This window comes from Vigna radiata, chromosome 7, assembly GCF_000741045.1.
Source record: "Vigna radiata var. radiata cultivar VC1973A chromosome 7, Vradiata_ver6, whole genome shotgun sequence".
Taxonomy (NCBI): Eukaryota; Viridiplantae; Streptophyta; class Magnoliopsida; order Fabales; family Fabaceae; genus Vigna; species Vigna radiata.
The window spans coordinates 51,115,632-51,135,108 of NC_028357.1; the positions used below are offsets into that span (position 1 = coordinate 51,115,632).

Sequence of the window (19,477 nt, forward strand, 5' to 3'; positions counted from 1 at the left end):
CAGACTTACCTGAAAATCTGGTTAGTTGCTAAATATCTTTAATAAGATATTCTTGATTATCCTTTGATTATTTTATATCTTTAATAAGATATATCATAACCGCTCGGCCGAGATATCATACTGTACACTAAGTTTTACCATATACAGTATTGTACAACATATATATTGCCTTTTTTACATATTTTGTTTTTGATATTTCTCCCTCGATATTATTTACAGCTTATTTATCGTCATAAAAAATATATTATCATTCATAATCGTTATAGTATTATTCTTTTCTTATTTTTATTTCTTCCGTATGAGTGCGACACATTTTACTTTGTATAACATATTTAATTTGATTGCAAACTTTTCAAATTACCCAGTTTTTTATATTTCAAATTTAACTATTTACGTGGATAATATTAACTAGTAAATATTCATCACTCTTTTCTGTGATGTATAAATCTTTCTTTTACTCAATGCATATTCCATAAACACCCTAGAAACATAAAAATGAAGAACACTTATGTATAATAAAACAGTTAGATATAATATATTAAACCTTTAAAGTCATCAAGTCGTTGTAGTATAGTGGTGAGTATTCCCGCCTGTCACGCGGGTGACCCGGGTTCGATCCCCGGCAACGGCGTCGTTTTGCTTTGCTTTTTTTTCTTCGATGCGAATCAGGTTGGTCCACCCGTGGAAACGGGCTGAAAACTATGACCCGTCCTGCATTTCTTATGACTTACAGGCCCACAGGCTGACCCATATGTTGGCATGCATTTCATTCAGGATAATGAATTTATAAATTTTTTTAGATATTTCACGTTTGCCACATACTTCAGCAACAATAGAAGGACAACAAATATTAATAAAATTAGTATTACAATAACTATGAATTTACAATAAAAATAATACAATAAAAATTAGTATTAAGCAAAGTCAAATAATTAATTTCAACAAGAAATTTATGTTTCCAACTAGAAGTGCAAATAACTGCTTTCACATTCTCAAACAAAAAGTGGTTATATATAGTGGAATCCTTAATAGGTCTTTAACAGTTAAAGATAGAAAAAAAAAATCCTTCACTATTATTTTTCCATCACTCTAAGACATCCATGTGCTTTAAAATATCAAAATCTATCATCCAAATATGTGTCAAGTTGGTTCCTTTGAGATTGATACTTGCACTCTTTTAATTCCTATTATGATATAATAAGTTTTTAAAATGCATAATGAACAATTGCAACAACAAAAGTTGAAGTAGAAAATAAATAAACAATCAACTTACATAAAAAAAAGAAGAAAAGCTTCATTGAGAAGCGGATAAGGATGAAGATTGTCCATGTTTGCTTTAAAACATTTGATGATGTTGACACACTTTTACTATTATATTAAGCAAGTAGCTTATGCAATTTTTTCTTGTTTTTTTTTTCAATTTTGGTTCCCAAGTAAGTGGATCAATTTTTTTTAAAGTAAAAAGCAAAAATTTTATTCTTGAGTCTAAAATTGCTCTAAAAGTAAGCACAATATTCATTCTAATTTTTTTCAAATTTCAATTCAGCCATATTTTGTGACTTCATTCCCATTATTCACATTCTCAATGAACAAACATTGAATCTTTTAAACTTGTAAAAAATACAAATTGAAGGTGGATAGCTTGCTTGACAAAAATTAAGATTGTGGATCATAAAAAGCAATAAGAAGTTTTGATAATTTTCAACCCTCTCCCACTCTTCCTATGAAGGGAAATATTTGTAAGATTCATCAACCAATAACAAGCTCCTAAAAATACGTCAATATTTCAACAATTATGTTGACTTTTCTCGTGTGAGGACATCGAGAGACGACCCACGTAATGTATCAACATTAGTTAACTTTTAAAGGTATTGTTTGAATTTTAGCATTTTAGTCTCCAAACTCCTAACATATTTGATGGTATTTTTAATTTGATTTAAAGCATTGCTAAGCACCTTTAATCATTCTCAAACAATTAAATTCAATATGTGTGCACAATAATGAATATGAAAGAATTTCCCTCCACATATCAAATCACTTTGTAGTCTACAAGTTTGAAAATATGTATTAGTTTGTTTGAGAGTAGAGATAAATATAGAGTTTTTTTTTTTTTTTTTTTTGCATTTCTAGAAATGTAGAATTCGTTGTACTCATATATCAAACCATTTTACAGACTAACAATTTGACGGTGTGTATGAGTAAAGGTAAATTGCATTTCTAGAAATCTAAAATTCGTTGTACACAAAAAATCATGAGTTTTGTTCTAAATAGTGAACATATTTTCAGCTAGCTTGCTTCAGGCATATTTGATCGGAAAGTGATTTTATAGAACTTTTTCTTTACCAATTATTTCTTAATCATTTAGAGGAAGAGGAAGAAAGTGTATGGAAATTTGTGAATAAATTGAATTTAAATATTCTTATACTTTAATATAAGATAATCAACATGTGGAGTAGTTGATTTCTCTTATATTATAAAGTAAGATTTAATATAAATGTAAATGGTAAGATACTATACCATATAAGATAACTCTTAATTTCTTTTATAGTAAGTTTCAACTTATTATGTTTAGAAGTGTTTTTTATAAAATGTTTTCCACTGCTTTTAGGTACATGAATTTAGTTTTTTAGCAATATTGACAAATGATTAATAGACTTTGAAATTTCAATTTATCATGTCACGTCTACCATAAGTTTAAAATGAAAAAATTCTAAGAATATCTAAGAACACGTACTTATCATCAAAACCAATGAAAGTCATGCACGTTACAAAAGTTTACATGAAACTCCGTAAACCGTTAGGTTTTCGAAGTGTAAGTGTCATTATTGGTTTGTTTTATAACAGATTTCCGATTAACCATCAGGCATGCCTTGAATGTTGTTATCTAGAAGCAAACATAACGTTGTGAAATCAATTACAGTCTTAGTGACAGATATTGCTAAATCTAAACTCACAAAATTTGCTCTTCGTCGCAGTATGTAAATTCAGGGTGCAACAACCACTAAACCACAAAATTACAAGTAGTCACAACTTGGACTATCATACATATCTTGCACATTATATTTACCAAGGGAAAAAAACAAAATGTTGGAGGGAATTTCACCTATAAAATTATTACAATTTACAATCGTGAACATGCATTAATTGAACAAGCTCAAATATTAATGGTTGCATCCCACAGCCTTAGAAGCCCATTGCGACCGCCGCTGCATATCCGTTTCCTTTCTAAGTCTGAAGCAACACATCTCACCTGGATGTCATAATAATACGAACAAAATCAACCCAGGAAAGCAACCAATAACAAATGGAGATAACAACAGGCATACAATAACATTCTCCAGCTACATATGCACCTTAGCTGACAAAAACACTTATCAAGTAACCGATGCCAATTAAAATAATCAACAATAATTCTCAGTAAGCCATAATTCAATAGTGAAAAGAGTTGTCACTGCATGACAAAGTTTCATAAAGAAAAAAACAATATATTTTGAAATTTAGCCAAAAGAAATTTAAAGATTATTAATTTTTAAATTTCCATGCTGTGTAGTTATTTATCTCGAAGAAAAAAACGAGCTTCCTTAGGCAAGTTCTCGAAAACTAATTATTTGTCTCAGATTAATAACACCTCCAAGAAATAACAGGAACGGTAGTAATGATACCAATAGAAGTTCCATGAAGGAAATTTGTGTTTAATCCAGGGAATAAAGTTTATCTTGGAGGAATAGAATATCATAACGGAACAATTATCTTGAAATTCATCACCATATAAAACAGAACTTAGTATTGAACAATAAGTATTTTGGGTTCATGGAACAGCAATATAACATATATCCTTGGAATTATATGAGCAAAGGAGGTAAATAAACTATATACCATAGCAACTGTTTTCTGAGGTGTTCTGTAAAGCTGCCAACCAGCCATCTTGGGCCCAGCACCAGAAAAACCACCTAGTCTTTCTTGGGGCCGATGAAAAAGCGACAAAGAATTATCAGCTGCTCCAATCCCTAGCCAGTGCTCCCCAGCATTGACCGATAATATGGCAGCATTGTGAATTGTTACATTTTTTGCACACCGTATGCCTCCTGTATATCCAATTAGTATGTTAGTAGGAAATCTCCGATGCCGTCTGACTTTGCAGAGAAGATTAGCATGGTATGACACCACCTCTGAAACATTTTACCATATGACACAGGCTTCTTATGCATTTGTTATGAAAAGGATTTCCTTTAACTTGTGCTAATATTCAGACACCACATACGTGGAGCAGAAATACAATGGCAGAATTAAAAATGAGACATTTAGTTTAATGAATATTTGCAGAGGAAGCTACTCCAAGGAAAACTCTGACATGGTGCTTCTTCGGCAATGGCAACTTTCAATAGTTTGTATTTACCCAAATCAAACAGAAGTTAAATGTCAAGAATGAAAATACATCGTAACAATGAAGGGACTGCCATACCATCATCGTTTTCCCAAAAACGTAGCAGGCCATCAGTGGAACCTGAAATTAAATTTAACATTTTAGTAAGAACTTCTAGATAAAAGCTCAAGAAAAAATTGGGGAAGACGCACCTGTAATTATTCCTCTGTCTAAAGAGGAATATTCAACACATAATATTGGCCCTGCATGGCAAGCTAAGACAGCATCACAGGTTCCTCGGTTAACAGACCACATTCTTGCCGTCCAATCATCACTACCGGTAATCACAGTGTCACCAACCATTCTTATAGACCTGCATTTTTTTTGTGTATAGGGCCATGAATTTAATTTTTGTAAGAAATACAGCAGTAGAATAGTAGGAATACGAGTTTCTCTTGTTTACCGTATCCATTGTGTGTGTCCTGAAAGTTTATGCATCTGCCTACTAGCACGGATGTCCCATATGTTAGCAACCCTGCAGTGGAAGCAGCAGGTCAAACATTACATAAACAATTTATGGCAAATAACTGAATTGCACAAGGAAATCCTGGACTCCAACATTTTTTTTTTTAACATACACGTCTCTTCCACCAGCAGCCAACACTCCCACATTGTCATCATATTCCATGCATAGAACAGCACTAGAGCAACGACCAACAGTTGCAACACATCTATCAGTTCTTACATCCCACATCTTCACAGTGCCATCATGGGATGCAGTTAACACCCGTTCACCTGAGAGCGTGCGCACACAGCTGACCTACATCATTGGTTGGTTGTCTGAATTAAGTTTCAACGCTCCATTTTGTATATCAATAAATAATTTACATCACATATACTTTCTGTAGTAGAACAAACTAAAATAATTTTAAATAAAAATACCGGTCCATCATGGCCATTAAGCTCTTCTAGTAGTTGAGTTGTTTGCTTATCCCACACCAAAACAGAGTGATCATCAGATCCTGACACCACCTTCCCCCTGTCTGAACTTATGGCCCGGACAGTTCTACATTTAAAGACAGAAGGAACGGTGCACATTGTTACTACTTCAAATAAGTCGACAAACCATACATGAAATTTAACAAGTGAGAGAGAACCTAGCATGGCCTTTTAAAGTTGCCCTGAGTTCAGAACCACGAAGACTAGGATCCCATATCTTAACCTGAAATTTGCACATGCCCAGCATATCAACTCTTCCATTTGGACGGCAATGAAACATCTTGTCAACAGGTAATTCCATATTTCCACATCATAAATATTGAAACTTACTGAGCAATCTGTGCTTCCACTAATAAAGAAACCAGCATCCTCCCGGTCACCCACCAAATCCCACACTTCTCTTTTCGTAACACAATGGAGAGCAGTAATTGCACCATTATGACCCCTAAGTGTGCGAACATTGGTTTGAAGCTTTTTTTGGCCACCACTCAACAGATCTTGTTTGCGAGGTGTCCCATTATCATTTGAAGCTTGAACTATTAAGTGGAAGAGCAAAGTGATTCTGACATCTTATTCAAGAATTAAAACTTAATGATAGTGGCAGTTCGTTAAGTACCAGAGTTGCTTCCATCAGTCGTCCATTTACGAACACGACTAAATGAGCTGGATCTAATTGTTGGATTTCTGGTAAACATACTCTGCACCCAGCTTCTACCAACACCTGTTGCCTCAGTGGGTTGTTGGTTCTCATCTTTCGCGTCTTTAGGATGTGGGGATGTTATTCCAAGTGATAACACAGACTGTGCCTTTGCTGAGGAGATTCCCCAGTATCCATTTCGTAATTGCTGGATATGAGATAAGAACCCTCTGATTTTTATCTGAATCAATCATATAAGGAATAATTCATTATCAGAGCTCAAATTTTATAACACATAAAATCTAGACATATATATAATAATAATACAGAAACAAAGGAAAGAACTCACTCAAATTGGGGAGGGGGTAGATGACAATTTCTTTGTGCAAGTCTACATTATCAAATATACAACAAACGAGTTTATTGGATTTTTTCATACAACAGTAATCTCCCATGAGTATTGTCAAAAATTCTCAACCCACTTAAAAACAATAACAAGGGTGGTTTTGCATGATATGAAAGCAAACAGGTTGCTTTCATCTATTCTGTATGCCTCAAAATAAGTCAACGTAATTTACTCCAGTTTAGTTCATAAAGTTTTTCTATGGTCTCAACACCCTGTAGCATAAATACCTCACTTTTAAGATAAAAATATTCAAAATATCCTGAAGCCTGTTATCTGTCTCTACTCCTTTCTTAAATATCACTTTAACATTTCCAAAATTATAGTGTCTTGTAATTTCATCACTTGGACTGTTCCAAACACCCAAATATCATCAACTTACAAATTGCTTGGATCCAATGCTGTTCCTTTCCGCAATTGTTTCAATCATGTACCAAGCATCATTATCAGGAAGTCCCAGTCCAGCCTTCATCATGCAGGCAAAAGAGGCTCGGTATTAAAAGCACAAAAAGACTTTAATGAAATTACAAAAGGTAACAAGGAAATTCAAGCACATAAATAGCCAAAACAATACCATGTGTGATGTCAACACAACAAGCTGAGCTGTTACCAAAGATGCATAGTTGGCAGACCTGGCAAAAAATGCAAATCAATAAGCACCTACTTGCACAACATTAGTTTTGTTGCAATCATTGATGCTATTGTAGTATAATATCTTTGATATTACTAGGCTAAAAAAACATCAATTTATATCTTAAATAAATATCTATTCACTTTCCTCTTTTAAGTTTGTTTTTGTAGCATTGTTATGGTGTTAATAAGTTGTTGTCGCTACAAGACTGAAGACTGCACTAGTAGGAGCAACTCCTTGTCATGGGAAACCTTGGAAGATTGGGGTAATCTAAAGTTGCACACGCCTCCATGTTTTCCCCCATGGCATGTTATCATATGAACGCAGCCCTTGGACGGCTTGGAGAATCCTCTCTTTGCAAGTTGATTTTGAATTAAGTTACAGTTTATGCGCAAGTTATACAAGTTGTAAATGAAGCCTACCAAATTATCCCTTAATGTATAGACTCTTCTTGATCTAACAATCTTTCCAATGTCTTCTTATATCTCTAAAATCAATACAATGTACAACACACACTATTCATGACAAAATTAAAAAGGTCACAACTCATATAAGTGCCTTGATGTAATCCTATCCTTATAAGGAAATCCTTTTCTCGTCTCTTTTAAGAGTTATCATACTAAGAATAGCTACCCTAGCAAAAAGATATTAGGTGGATAAAAGAAGATAGCTATTAGCACCAAAAAGATACTATAGGGTAGAGAGTGAGAATATGTTTATAAAGAGAAAGTGCAGAAAATCAAAGGAAAACTAAATCCAAGAAAACCTAATCCTTACTTGTTTGAAGATTGCTCCATTAAATAGTCAAAATATCCTTCCCAAAATCTGCAGGGGATGTGCATGAACCAAGTTGAACATAAAAAACTCCAGATAATGAAATCATGAAGAAATAATACATGTAATACATACCGTAATTCCTCCCAAATAGGTAAAGAGATAAGGTGACGTTGGCAATAGTCTGGCACATTGTTATTATCTTTCTTATACATATCAGATGAAACTTCAAGAGCATCTCTAATCGTCAACAGGTCATTTCTTGATGTTGCTCGATTGATAGCTGTTTTAAGCTGAAATAAACAAATTCAAAAAGAGACAAGAAAGTTAAACTTTTACTCTAAAAAGAGAACTTTTACTCAAATAGAAGTTAAAGGAAATATTATATATGTAAAAAATAAGATTTGATCATAGTAATTAGGGAAATTTGTACAAGTGATAATTATGAATATTCTCCATTATTAGGTTTTCCTATGAATGATTAAAAATAAAGAATTTACATGTGCGATTCAACATACAATTTACAACAATAGAGAAACTCTCTCTATATACTATATATGGTGTGTGTGTGTGTAGACACACACATATGTAGGTAGAGAGAAAGGACCGAGTTATTCCTAGAATAACATTCAGAGTTATTCCTTAGTCTCGCCCTTCATTTTCTCTTAATTTAATGCTTCTAACGAGAGGAAATGAACAATAATCTTTCTAAGGTAAGATTACTTTCCCCATTAAAAAGTTGGCTAACATATTTATCAAGTCTTTAAAAAGATCAAGGATTGGTTATCTTTACAGCAAATTGGGCACATGTGACTCGGATGCTCCAATCTGAGGACGTTATTATAATTATAGAAATATTGTGCAGATCCTATATAATCAAGAATATCTAGATTATATATGTAAAATTATGAACGTTTTTATTTATTCTCATATCACATCTTTATCACTTGAGGATATCAAATGTCCTCTATTTATTGCATTGTTTCTTTTTTCTCAATATAAATAAAATAAAGTATTTATGTTCTCTTAGAAACACATGGTCTGGACTCAATACCTTTCTTTTTCCTATAGTTTAACATGTCCCACAAAACTAACTTCTAAAATGAGGATTGTTCTAGATTTGAAAGCTCTATTTAAGTCGTCTCTAGCTGATATGGGACTAAACCACCACCCTTGAGGTTGCAGCTAATGCAGGTTAGGAGTGACCACAATTAAGCCAACTCTCCAACAATCCCTCTCACTCCCAAGGCTATTGCCCTAGAGTGCGGCAAATGTAGGTGGCCAACATTCAGATTGCAAGGTTTTAAAGAACTGATTTAAAAGAGAGTTGGAAATTGGTCCTAGGGAAAACTTTAACCTCTCAAGACCAGTTTCCAAGCTGAGGACTGTCCAAACTTGATAGATCATATTTCCACTCAATGTGAAACTAAACCATCACTCTTAAAGCTGCAATTAAGGTTGCTGCCAAAGGTTGCAACTAAGACAGCTTACAGGGTAATAAAGGCAGCTTTCCAAGTGGTCGTACTCAATACACTATATCTTTGTGGGAGATAACCTTATATCATGGAAGAGTGAAAAGCAAAATGTTGTTGCCACATTAAGTTGGCAGAATATTAGGCAACAGGTTGGTTATGTTAATCGAGAAGGTTGGCATGATACTCAAGTTGAAAAGTCACCTCAAGTTTGCTTGGCAGCATATCAAGATTGCTACACGAACAAATGTCACTTGTAGATTCAATAAATTCCAAATATTTCTTCTCAACAAGTGTAAACACATGACAGATTAAAAAGTTAAATACAAAATTGAATAACATCTTTTACCAATTCTTTCACCGCAATAAACTGTTCTTCAGTGAGATGACAGTCCCAACCCTAGTAAAAAGATCCAGCATAAGATTCAATGTACCAGATTCCAGAATTATAAATAACTATCAGTGTGAGCTAAAGCTTCTAACCGAATGTATATGCTCCCTTATACATTCAACAAATCCACTACCACCAATCCCTTCTGCATCAGATTCAATCAAAGCTGCAAAACCAACCACACAATCACTTTTTGGCAGGCTCTCCAGATTTCCAATAGTCATTTGTCTGTCAACAAACAACATATTCTCTCTACAAGTATTAACAAGAAATAGATGTGTCATAACACAATACCAAGTATTGTTCCATATTCAAAAGACGAGAGAGGATCATCTGTCGCTCCCAGTTTAAGAAGCCGCAGCCATAAACCCTGTGTTATGCAAAAGACAATGTAGAGAAATAGATTGCCCTTTTTTTATGACATGATAGAATTAAAACAAAATAGAAATGGTACAGAATAGAAATAAACATCATATATGAAGCATTACCCAACAAGCCCCCTCCCATCCCACCCCATTGTGAGCTAGAGATAGCAGATAGGGGCACAATTTACAGTCCGTAGGATTGCATACAGACACTTACTCACCCCCAACTATATGAGTTTCTAAGTAATAGCCGGTATTACAAATAATTAAGTACTTGTCTATTTACTCTTGTATAGCAGCTTCCTTTTATTTCCATTATCAGAACACATACACACCCAAAGTAATAAATATAAAAGGATCAAAGAGGCTACCTGCAGCTTAACCTTAATATCTAGCACCATGCGGTCCCTTTCAGCCTGAAACAAATAAATCAATAATTTTAGGGACCACTTAAATCTGTATGTTGACACAAGAAGCAGTAATGTCCTATTGGTTTTAACTTACAGCTCTCTCAAGTGGACTAAGAGTATCTGCTAAAGGATCCTTACTGGTCAACACAGAAAGGAATAGTAAGATAGAGAAAAAAGCAGAGAAAGAAGAAAAGTTAAACCATACAAGCAAGCCTGGCAATCAGTTTATTCAATATAAATATATATAATAAAGCAGAAAGTATTGCATGTCAAAAACCAAATTCCATCCCACCCAATTACCAAATAACAGGTTATATGCATCACCACTCACCACATTAGTCCTTCACAAAATTCTTGGAACTAAATTAGCCTTTCAAAGATTTAAATCAACANTCATCTTATTAGCCCATCAAAAATTGTCACCCAAAACAATTGATAACCACATCAATCCCTCACACATAAAAATGACATTATATTTGTTGTTAAGAGGGCCTAAAATGGGGACACAGAATAAAAGACTTATTGGAGCTTTTCAAGGACTAATGTGGTGACTATGGCTTTGGAGGACCAAATTGAGGGCTCTAAAATATTTCTAATAGATTTGTGAATTTTTCTAGTATATAAGTTTTTTGAATTTTTTAGGTGTAGGTCACTTTTTAGAACATAAGCTATTATTTAACCTATGGACTATGACTGGAGAGGGACACTAGATTGTTCAAGCCATTACCTCTTTGGTGGGATAAAATGGTCTTAGTCACTCATATTTACACAATTATAATACTAATAGTAATTAGTACATGCTAGTTACATATATTTCATTATTGGACATGAAAAGAGACAGCCAAATTTCACTTAGTTGAAGAGATTTTCTAGTTTATGAATTATGCTATGTTTGGCTTCTAGAAAGATAAAGCATCCTCCTACTCCAAACTTTTTCCTCTGCAAACATTGTTCTTTTATCAAAAAATAATGATGTAAAAAGAGCCAAAAACCTTTGGCACTACAATTTATGTCAAAATTGATTTGGATGACACCAATAAAAATTGAGGCAATCTATATAAATAAAGTCCCAAGCTTCCTTGCCTTTATGAAACATAAGGTAATACATATACCTTTATGAAATTTGTCGTATGGATAAGGGATCCTTATGTGTATGCAAAGATTTGGCATATTGGGAGATGTTCCATTTAGAAAAGACTTTTTGAAATGACTGAAAAGGATTTGCAGTCCTGGCACTGATATAGAAATAATGATAAACTTAAAACATCGTTTACCCGTTTCATAATTGCTTGCATTTACCTTGGAGCATGTCTTCCTGAGTACTCAAAGGCGTTACTAACTGCTGCAAGAGTCTGTTTCCTCTTTTCTTCTTGGTCATCTGTTCTGATATTTACAGGGAATTTATCATAAGTGTATTTGGCCCCAGATCCTGAAGAAACAAATAGTTATGACCATATGCAGTTTAGCAGGTATTCACAACAAAATCATTTAGCTAGAACCTTGTTTATAAGTCATTCATGTCACCTGATATTCCAATATCAGAATCTGATACTGTTAAAATCTCAGTTTCTACTGGGGATGAAGGAAGAATTGACATAGGATTTTGACCCCTTCCAATTGCATCTTGCAGCTTGTCAAGCAGATTATTGTTGTTTTCATCAGAACCTACTCCTCTTTCCAAATAATCCAAGAAGCCATGAGAGTCGAGGAACTGAGCTATCTGTAAAAATCAAATTTGGAATTACTATAAAGGAAGAGAAAGTCTACACTGATATGACAAATAAATTAGCATTCCAGTCATAATTCAGGAAAAGAGAATCTATCTGCTACATGGTGGAATTGTTAATATTACATCTATCGTAATGCATGGAAAAAGTATTGGATGCTTCCAAACATGGGTTGGATGCTTTTAAACATGATTATGAAAACACAAATTATATTCCATCTTAAAATCAATTGGCATTACGCATAGTTGCTGAACCCAAGGAGGTAGGTGATGTGAGACCTCTGAATAATATTTGCAAATAAATGTAAAAAAAAAAATGGTAGCATTTGCACTATGTTGAGAATATCATACTAAGATTTAGTGTTTTACTAAAACCTCACCCTTTATATTAAATTTACCAAACATGGGTCATCTCACTTTCAACCAAAATTAATTTAACAAAATAAAGACCATCCATGCTCAAGTTTGCAAATGCTCAATGCAATACATCATGAGACTATATCAAACTATCATAATCAGTAAAGAATTCTAATCACAATTAGGATCATTTAAGCCATTGTTACTTGCCATTAATGCTAATTGGAGAACACAATCCAAAATTTACCATGGGCTCTGGTGGTTGGTTAGTAGATCGCGAGCGCTTCTTCAAAAAAGCTTGAGTGTTGAAGACTTGAGTTGCACTATTTTCCTGATATCAAACAAATTCAAAGCTCATAACAATGTTGTGCTATGGTAGATTATTGAAAAAATAAATATCTGAAGCAGCAAAGAAAAAGTCATACTAAGAAATTGCGATATCCGCTTAAAAGTGTTGCAAAAAACTTAAGGAATATCATCCTGTACAAAACACAAGGACAAAAAAAACACATCAGACAAGAGATTAATTATGTGCAACCAACATGTCTAGTGCGCTACCGAATGTATTGCCCACAGAAAAACTTATTAGTTACGCTCATAATTGTTAAAGGCTTTTTGAAGATGGATTTCATTTAGAGGATTAGCCACATCGAATTCAATAGAAGGCTCAAATCAACCATCAATTTATTAGTCCAGTTACATCTTTTTGCTGAATTACAAAAATTCAAAGCTTAGTTGTATCTTTGGTTCTCTACTATCACTGAAATTTGAATGTAATCCTGCCATTCTTTTTTTAAGAATTTCATCACCTGCTATTTTAATTTTGAAATTTTGACCTGTCCATTAAAATGGTGTTCAATATTTAACACATATGCTGGTATGAAAATGCACTAGAGTGTAAAGTCAGCATTTCCATTAAAATTTGAATGTTAAGTTTACATAAAAACACTTGAGACCAAATTTGAATTTCAACAAAAATAGAGTAACAAAAGGTTCGATTAAGACTAAATTCAAAGATATGGCAAGGATAATAAATATGCAACTCATGCAAAACAGTAAATACTCTAGCATCAAAACATCACCTTAGCTGAAGGTCATGGTCCTCTCCCCATAGCTTACCCCTAAGTTTAGAATCATGTTCAGATAGACGGTATATTCCAGACTTCATCTCATCAATTCCAATTACATTAGGATATATTAGCTTCATAATTTCACCACGCAAAATGCTGAATTCTGGCTCAGGAATAGGAGGAATTTCTTCTGAGGTAGTAATGAGATTATACTCAAGATCCACAACAACAACCTACAAAAGGTTAAAATACAACATTATTGTTAGATATTATTAAAATATCATTAGATATTATTAGTTACAATATTATGTGTATTTGGGCTTAGCCCATATTTCCCTGTATGGTTCTTCATTATAATTACATTACATTATGTGTATTTTCTACACAAGGAGAATTAATCTTATCCCTAATTTTTCACTATTTTCACAATTATTATCAAAGCTAAACATTCATTTGAAACAAATGGAATACTTCACATGCATTCTGACCTCTAAATTAACAAAACAAAGCCACAAAAATCAAATAAAATAAGAAGTTGCACTTCTAAGTAACACCTTATATCAATTGAGAAGCTACCAAAGTAAGGTGTTACTTGGCAGGCCAACTTAAAAAATACTTCACCAACTATAAAGAAGCAAGAGTCGGGATCATAAGCAAGATCAAGAATATGATACTGTTTTAATGTGTCCTTTGCATGGCAGCCCACAGCCTGATTGCTTCGGAAAAATCCAACAAACCACCAGTAGGAGGTTCACATGGTGGCCAGATTGTTAGAGGTTGTTAGTAGGATATTAGGTTTACTACTAGAAGCTGTTAGAAGCTCCTAAAATATTTTAGAGATCATTGTAATTACTATAGGGTTAGAGTTCTCTCTATGTATATAGGCTAATGTACTATTTCAAAAAAATAAAATTAAACAAAAATATTTTTCCTTTCAGATTAATCTTTTCGAGTTGGTATGGTTCTGCATTTCTTCTTTACCGTCTTAGTTACAGTTTTTTTTTAGGTTCTTGAAGTGCACACATTTCCCTTATTTATGGGAGTTGCCTGAAGAGCACCCAACTCGTGGTTCTGTCAGTGTTGCACCTAGCCACTGCCATCTACTGGAGCAGTCACCATCTGCCTAAGTTTTCACCAGAACCATCACTAGAGTTTTAGCTGCAGTCATCGCTGGTGTTAAAACTGTTGTTGTCGTCACCACTGCAATCACCAGATCTTTCTATCTCAATGTTCTATTTTATTTAGAAGGGGACTAAAGAATCCCCATTGTTTATTTTAGCATGTCAACTCCCCTAAGCAATACTTATCTTCCAACTTTAGGTTCAAAATCCTGCCAAGATTCCTTCATCCTCTTCAATTGAAAAGGGAATACCTACACTACGTGCTGTAATTAAACATCTAAAATCTCTCATAGAATCTATTAGTTAGCCACATTCTGATACTTTCTCTAAACACGATGGGTAAGAACTTCAATTCCTCTTTTAATGTTTCAAAATATTTATGTAAAGACTTAGATTCTAGACTTAGGTGTGACAGACTATATGACCCCTCATTCATCTCTTTTAACATCATATGTTTTTCTTTCTCGTAAATACATTACTATTGCCAATGGGCATTAAATATGATGTATCATAAAGTAGCCCCAAATAAGAATTAGCAACCTAAAAAACGATAATGTTCTTTTTTTCTGAAAACAAGAATTCATCTAACTTTTACTCTTAGTATTCTTCAAACTCATCAGTTCACAATACAAAATAGCAAATCATTAGTTATGACAGTATACCTTTGATCAAATGAAGAATCAAAAGATTGCAACTAGTGGTAAACTAAATGAAATTCACAAGACTCAATACAAGGTGAACTTGGCTACAAACTGGAATTCTGTAAAATAAGTGATCGCAATGACTAGGAACAAGAAAAGGAATGACTTACCCCATCCATTGCCAGAGCAGAAATATCAACACCCGAATGCAGCCCCATCATATATGGTGTAGGAGCATCAATATAATCTACTCCACTGAAAAACAGCAACGGAATGTATACATGCTTGAGGAAAGAAAAAAAAAAGACCCAAAGAAAGAGGGATTAGAAGTGAGTCAACATCAATATTTTAAGTATTAGCAAGAGAAGTTATTAAATATGGTATGCACACAGGCAGAACGATAAATTTTCCAGCGAGGATGCTAAATATACAGAAGAAATGGGGGGTTATCACATGATAATCAAAATCAACAATGATTAGCAACTTTACTACTAATAATTGTATAAGATTTAGTTTTGAAAAATATTACACTTCTTAGGTAATTAAATATACTAGTAAATCAATTCATCAAGTTTGAGTTTGTGGTGAAATTTCTCAAGTTTATGATGAGTTTTGAAAAATATTACATGACTTAGGTAATTAAAGATACTAGTAAATCATTTCATCAAGTTTGAATTTGTGGTGAAATTTCTCAAGTTTATTACACAAAAGTACGGTCAAATTGGTCAAAATCATTACCTTCCTTTTTCTTAAAGGATGAACAAAGGTGAGTTGTCATACTTCAACTATTTTTATAAGAAATAATTATCCACCAAAATCCAAATATTATAAATCCTTACTTAACAATGAAAAAAATTATCTATAAAAATATTAAAAGCAATTCAAAACAAAATTACTGTCTAAAGTCTATCTATCATGAAAAAATGCAATAATAAGCAACCAAATTCTACTAAGTATATCTATTGAAACAATTCAAAATTAAAAACAAATGTTGAAGTTCTTCTTAAGAATGGAGGGGGTGCGGTGGAGGAAGGGGATAAGGTGGGAATTTAACTATCTATCATACAATATTCACATTGTTGAATTAGAAAAGGCATAAGCAATAATTTCACTTGAGTGTGGAAATATCAGTACTGAACTAGTTTAAGTGAAAAGAATGGAGTACATAACTATAGGAAAAACTAATGCCAAGTCTGAAGTAAATCTCACCTGCCACCGGAAAGGGTAAATTAAGTGACAAATCGCCTCTGATACAAGTGTAAGAAGTGAATACCTGCCAAAGTAAAATACAGACTAAACAATCATTTTATAAACTGAGTTAATATAAAATCTAAATGACAAATTACCAGACAACTAAGATACAAATGAGGGAGAATTATGATCAACCTGCAGTAAATGGTCCTTCCTTATCATATTTCCCTAAAATACTCATGCTAAAATATTGATAAAGTAAACATCAAAATGGATCTTTTTGACACCATTACATCAAATGCACCTGCCAGACTGCTCACCTTGTCCAAAATATAAAAGATTTGATATCCGGAGGGAAAAAAATGTAAATTGTATTATCAATATGAAGCATAGCAAATAAAGGTAGAAATTGTAAATATGTGGTAAAGTTCCCTATTGGCTTCATAGTGAAAACTGTTATTAATATGAAATTTATGGTAGTTTAGATGGAAGTCAAAGAACAGACACATTGCCGCCATAGAGGCCAATCTTGACCAAAAAAGTAACAGACTTCAATAGTCTTAGAAAGATAAATACTTGTTAGCTCGAAACAAAATCCTTCTCTCAAGCAACACTGCTGTAAAAAGTCTCACTAAGTTGTCAACATCCAAGCACTGCACTATAGGCAGAAATGATATCTGCGCCACAAAATATAGGACAGTTGTCAGCTAAGGAGTTATGAAGCTGAAGCACACAGTAAACATACCCAAGAAAAAGGACTTAGGAGATTATACATCAGCATGGGGGAGCCAATCATTCGGTGGAGCCTCCACAGAAAGCAAACAACTTTCAATAGCAAACAGAACTCGTTCCTTCCCAGGAGTTGGCAATGGCACACTAGACACCATATGCGCTATAATATCCCATAGTGGCTTGCTGAAATTATTGTAGAGCTGGGACATTAAAACCAACAGAAACAGAACACGATGCATTTTCACATTTAATCTTGTGAAAAACCTCAGTCACATTCATGAAGCACAACTATACCAAAGCTAACAGTTACATGTTCATTTAAAAAGAGAGAAAATGATTGAACTGAGTTATGTGCTGATTTTCAAAAAAGGTGAAAACGGCTATACTTTGTCATCTACTGTACAGAACATAGATGAAGGTCGTTACATTGTCAACTGCTGGATCCATAACAAACCAGGAGAAGTTATTGCAACTATGGCACACATACCTACTTCCTTTCGAGGAAAAACAGAGAGCAAATATTTCCTCCAGAGCACTTCTTAATATGCTGAAACTTGGCAAGCGTGAAACCAGACAGATGCATTTGTCAGCATATGAGTTTGCCTGTATCCGGTAGGCCTCTACAATATCCTCACAAACTAGATCCCGGAAAGAAATGCAGCTGACATAGATTTTTGATCCATCACCCTCTGTATCAAATTTTTAAGTTAAATATTGTATTGGAAAATAATACCCATGGAGAGAGTTAACAATGATCCAAACAACACAAATATACAAATTTATTGAAATATCAACTCATAATATACGATGTCAGAATTGAGAAAGCAACAAAAGAAGAAGTAAAGGTAAATGTAAACCGAAATGTTAAAATATTTTGCAGATTTGAGGTCAAAACTAGGGGGTAGTTTATTACTACACGTTATAAGATGTTACAGTGTGATGGATGAATATTGGGTTTATCATATGTACCCATTCACTATGGAACAATTTCTCTCCGTTTTCTTTGCTAAAGCATAATGCCTACATTTTAAGAACCTCTACTTGCCCCCGGATAAGATTTGCACATGCCTCTGTTCACAGATTCTCTCTGGTGCCCAGAATGTGGCTTCTTTCTCAATACACACAGATTGGGGAGCCTTAATGCATTCCAGATTCTCTACTTTCCTTCTATAATCTCCAAAAAATTCTATCCGTAACAACACACTCCATTGCCACTCGCTTCTCCATACGTACATTGTGACATTTCCTTAATTAACAGAGCATCTCAAGTAATACCTCAGTCTGGAGTACTAAAACAATGTAGTGTAAGCACAGTCTCTAATCTCATTTTTACGATTCACCGTGACCACGTTCCTCGTGCTCACCTGGTAGTCTTAGTTAACCATCTCGGCAAGAAGCTTCAAGAAACAGTGTCTAACTTCCTCAAACACTTCCACAGAAACTAAAACAACAACTAAAGTAAATTAAAGATTTAACAGCGCACGCACACAACCATACCGGTCAAAACAATCGGATAGCTCCGAGGAAACGAGGAAGGATCGTTGGAATCGAATCCTGACGAGTAGAATTCAACGCCGGCGGGTAAAACACACTGAAAGCAGCAACGACACGCATCAGGTCAAACTGAAAACAATACAATTCAACAACGCGATAATAACAAGTAAAGAAAACTTCCAAATCGTTGTAAGCGAAAGTTGCTATCTCTGTCGTTCGTTACTTACTGTGGAAAGCTGAGGCGGCGGAGGAGGATAGAGAGCGTGATTTGGAGGAGGATACTGATCGAGCAGAGAAGGAAGGTACATGCAACCAGGGCCATAATAACCTTTGCTTCCGTCGATGGTTCGAATCTCTGGTCCGATCCCGCACACCACGAAGTACTCGAAGATTCGAGACATTTCTTTTGCCGATCTTTTATGGTTACTTCCCCTTTCCCCTCTCAGAAAAGCGAGAGAGAAGGGGCGCTTCGAGATCTGGTTATCTCGGTCTCGCCGATTGAAGAAATTGAATTTGAATGTGTATGTGAAATGCGAGTTTTAACTTCGATTTCTGAAATGAGGAAGTTTACTAATTGTATCCTTTGTAGACAAATGCATACCAGGTGCTGCAGCGTTCAGAATGCATGTTTTTCGTTCAGTTCTGGGATTGCTTGGGTCGACAAAGAAAGCCAAAGAAACGTGAAGAGAAAATTGTTAGA

The 19,477-nt window shown here is 34.2% G+C and overlaps 1 protein-coding gene and 1 non-coding gene across 5 annotated transcripts; one reads left to right on the plus strand and one right to left on the minus strand.

Annotated features, from left to right (window-relative positions):
* The first annotated feature begins 559 nt into the window (after positions 1-559).
* On the plus strand, positions 560-631 carry TRNAD-GUC. The gene has a single exon. It is a non-coding gene; the product is annotated as a tRNA-Asp (tRNA).
* A 2,194-nt stretch (positions 632-2,825) lies between these two features.
* On the minus strand, positions 2,826-19,446 carry LOC106768360 (DENN domain and WD repeat-containing protein SCD1). Of its 4 annotated transcripts, XM_014653470.2 has the most exons (31): positions 19,005-19,446; positions 18,781-18,874; positions 17,771-17,972; positions 17,325-17,466; positions 17,128-17,228; positions 16,570-16,633; positions 15,531-15,644; positions 13,611-13,831; positions 12,954-13,008; positions 12,776-12,859; positions 11,970-12,165; positions 11,745-11,874; positions 10,540-10,582; positions 10,407-10,451; positions 9,965-10,040; positions 9,763-9,836; positions 9,629-9,679; positions 7,943-8,100; positions 7,811-7,858; positions 6,977-7,034; positions 6,785-6,868; positions 5,979-6,240; positions 5,693-5,898; positions 5,521-5,585; positions 5,306-5,429; positions 5,002-5,183; positions 4,827-4,898; positions 4,576-4,736; positions 4,463-4,504; positions 3,877-4,085; positions 2,826-3,250 (listed from the first exon to the last, which is right to left on the minus strand). In XM_014653470.2, the coding sequence occupies exons 1-31, from the start codon at positions 19,176-19,178 to the stop codon at positions 3,155-3,157; spliced, it is 3,633 nt and encodes a 1,210-aa protein (XP_014508956.1). In that variant the 5' UTR covers positions 19,179-19,446; the 3' UTR covers positions 2,826-3,154. The 4 variants fall into 4 exon arrangements, 3 of the variants coding, with proteins under 3 accessions (XP_014508956.1, XP_022639924.1, XP_014508957.1); XM_022784203.1 differs by lacking the exons at positions 18,781-18,874; positions 19,005-19,446 and having other exon boundaries at positions 17,325-17,483; positions 17,771-17,907; XR_002668913.1 differs by lacking the exons at positions 2,826-3,250; positions 3,877-4,085; positions 4,463-4,504 and having other exon boundaries at positions 4,680-4,736; positions 4,983-5,183; positions 19,005-19,178.
* Positions 19,447-19,477: the final 31 nt, after the last annotated feature.

Excerpts from the sequence above, each read along its gene's own strand:
- LOC106768360 (XM_014653470.2), bottom strand. The coding sequence starts at position 19,178 with ATGTCTCGAATCTTCGAGTACTTCGTGGTGTGCGGGATCGGACCAGAG. Across the intron at positions 8,101-9,628 it reads TTATTGCGGTGAAAGAATTG|CTTAAAACAGCTATCAATCG; the intron begins GTAAAAGATGTT and ends TGTTTATTTCAG. Across the intron at positions 4,086-4,462 it reads TTTTTGGGAAAACGATGATG|GAGGCATACGGTGTGCAAAA; the intron begins GTATGGCAGTCC and ends TTGGATATACAG.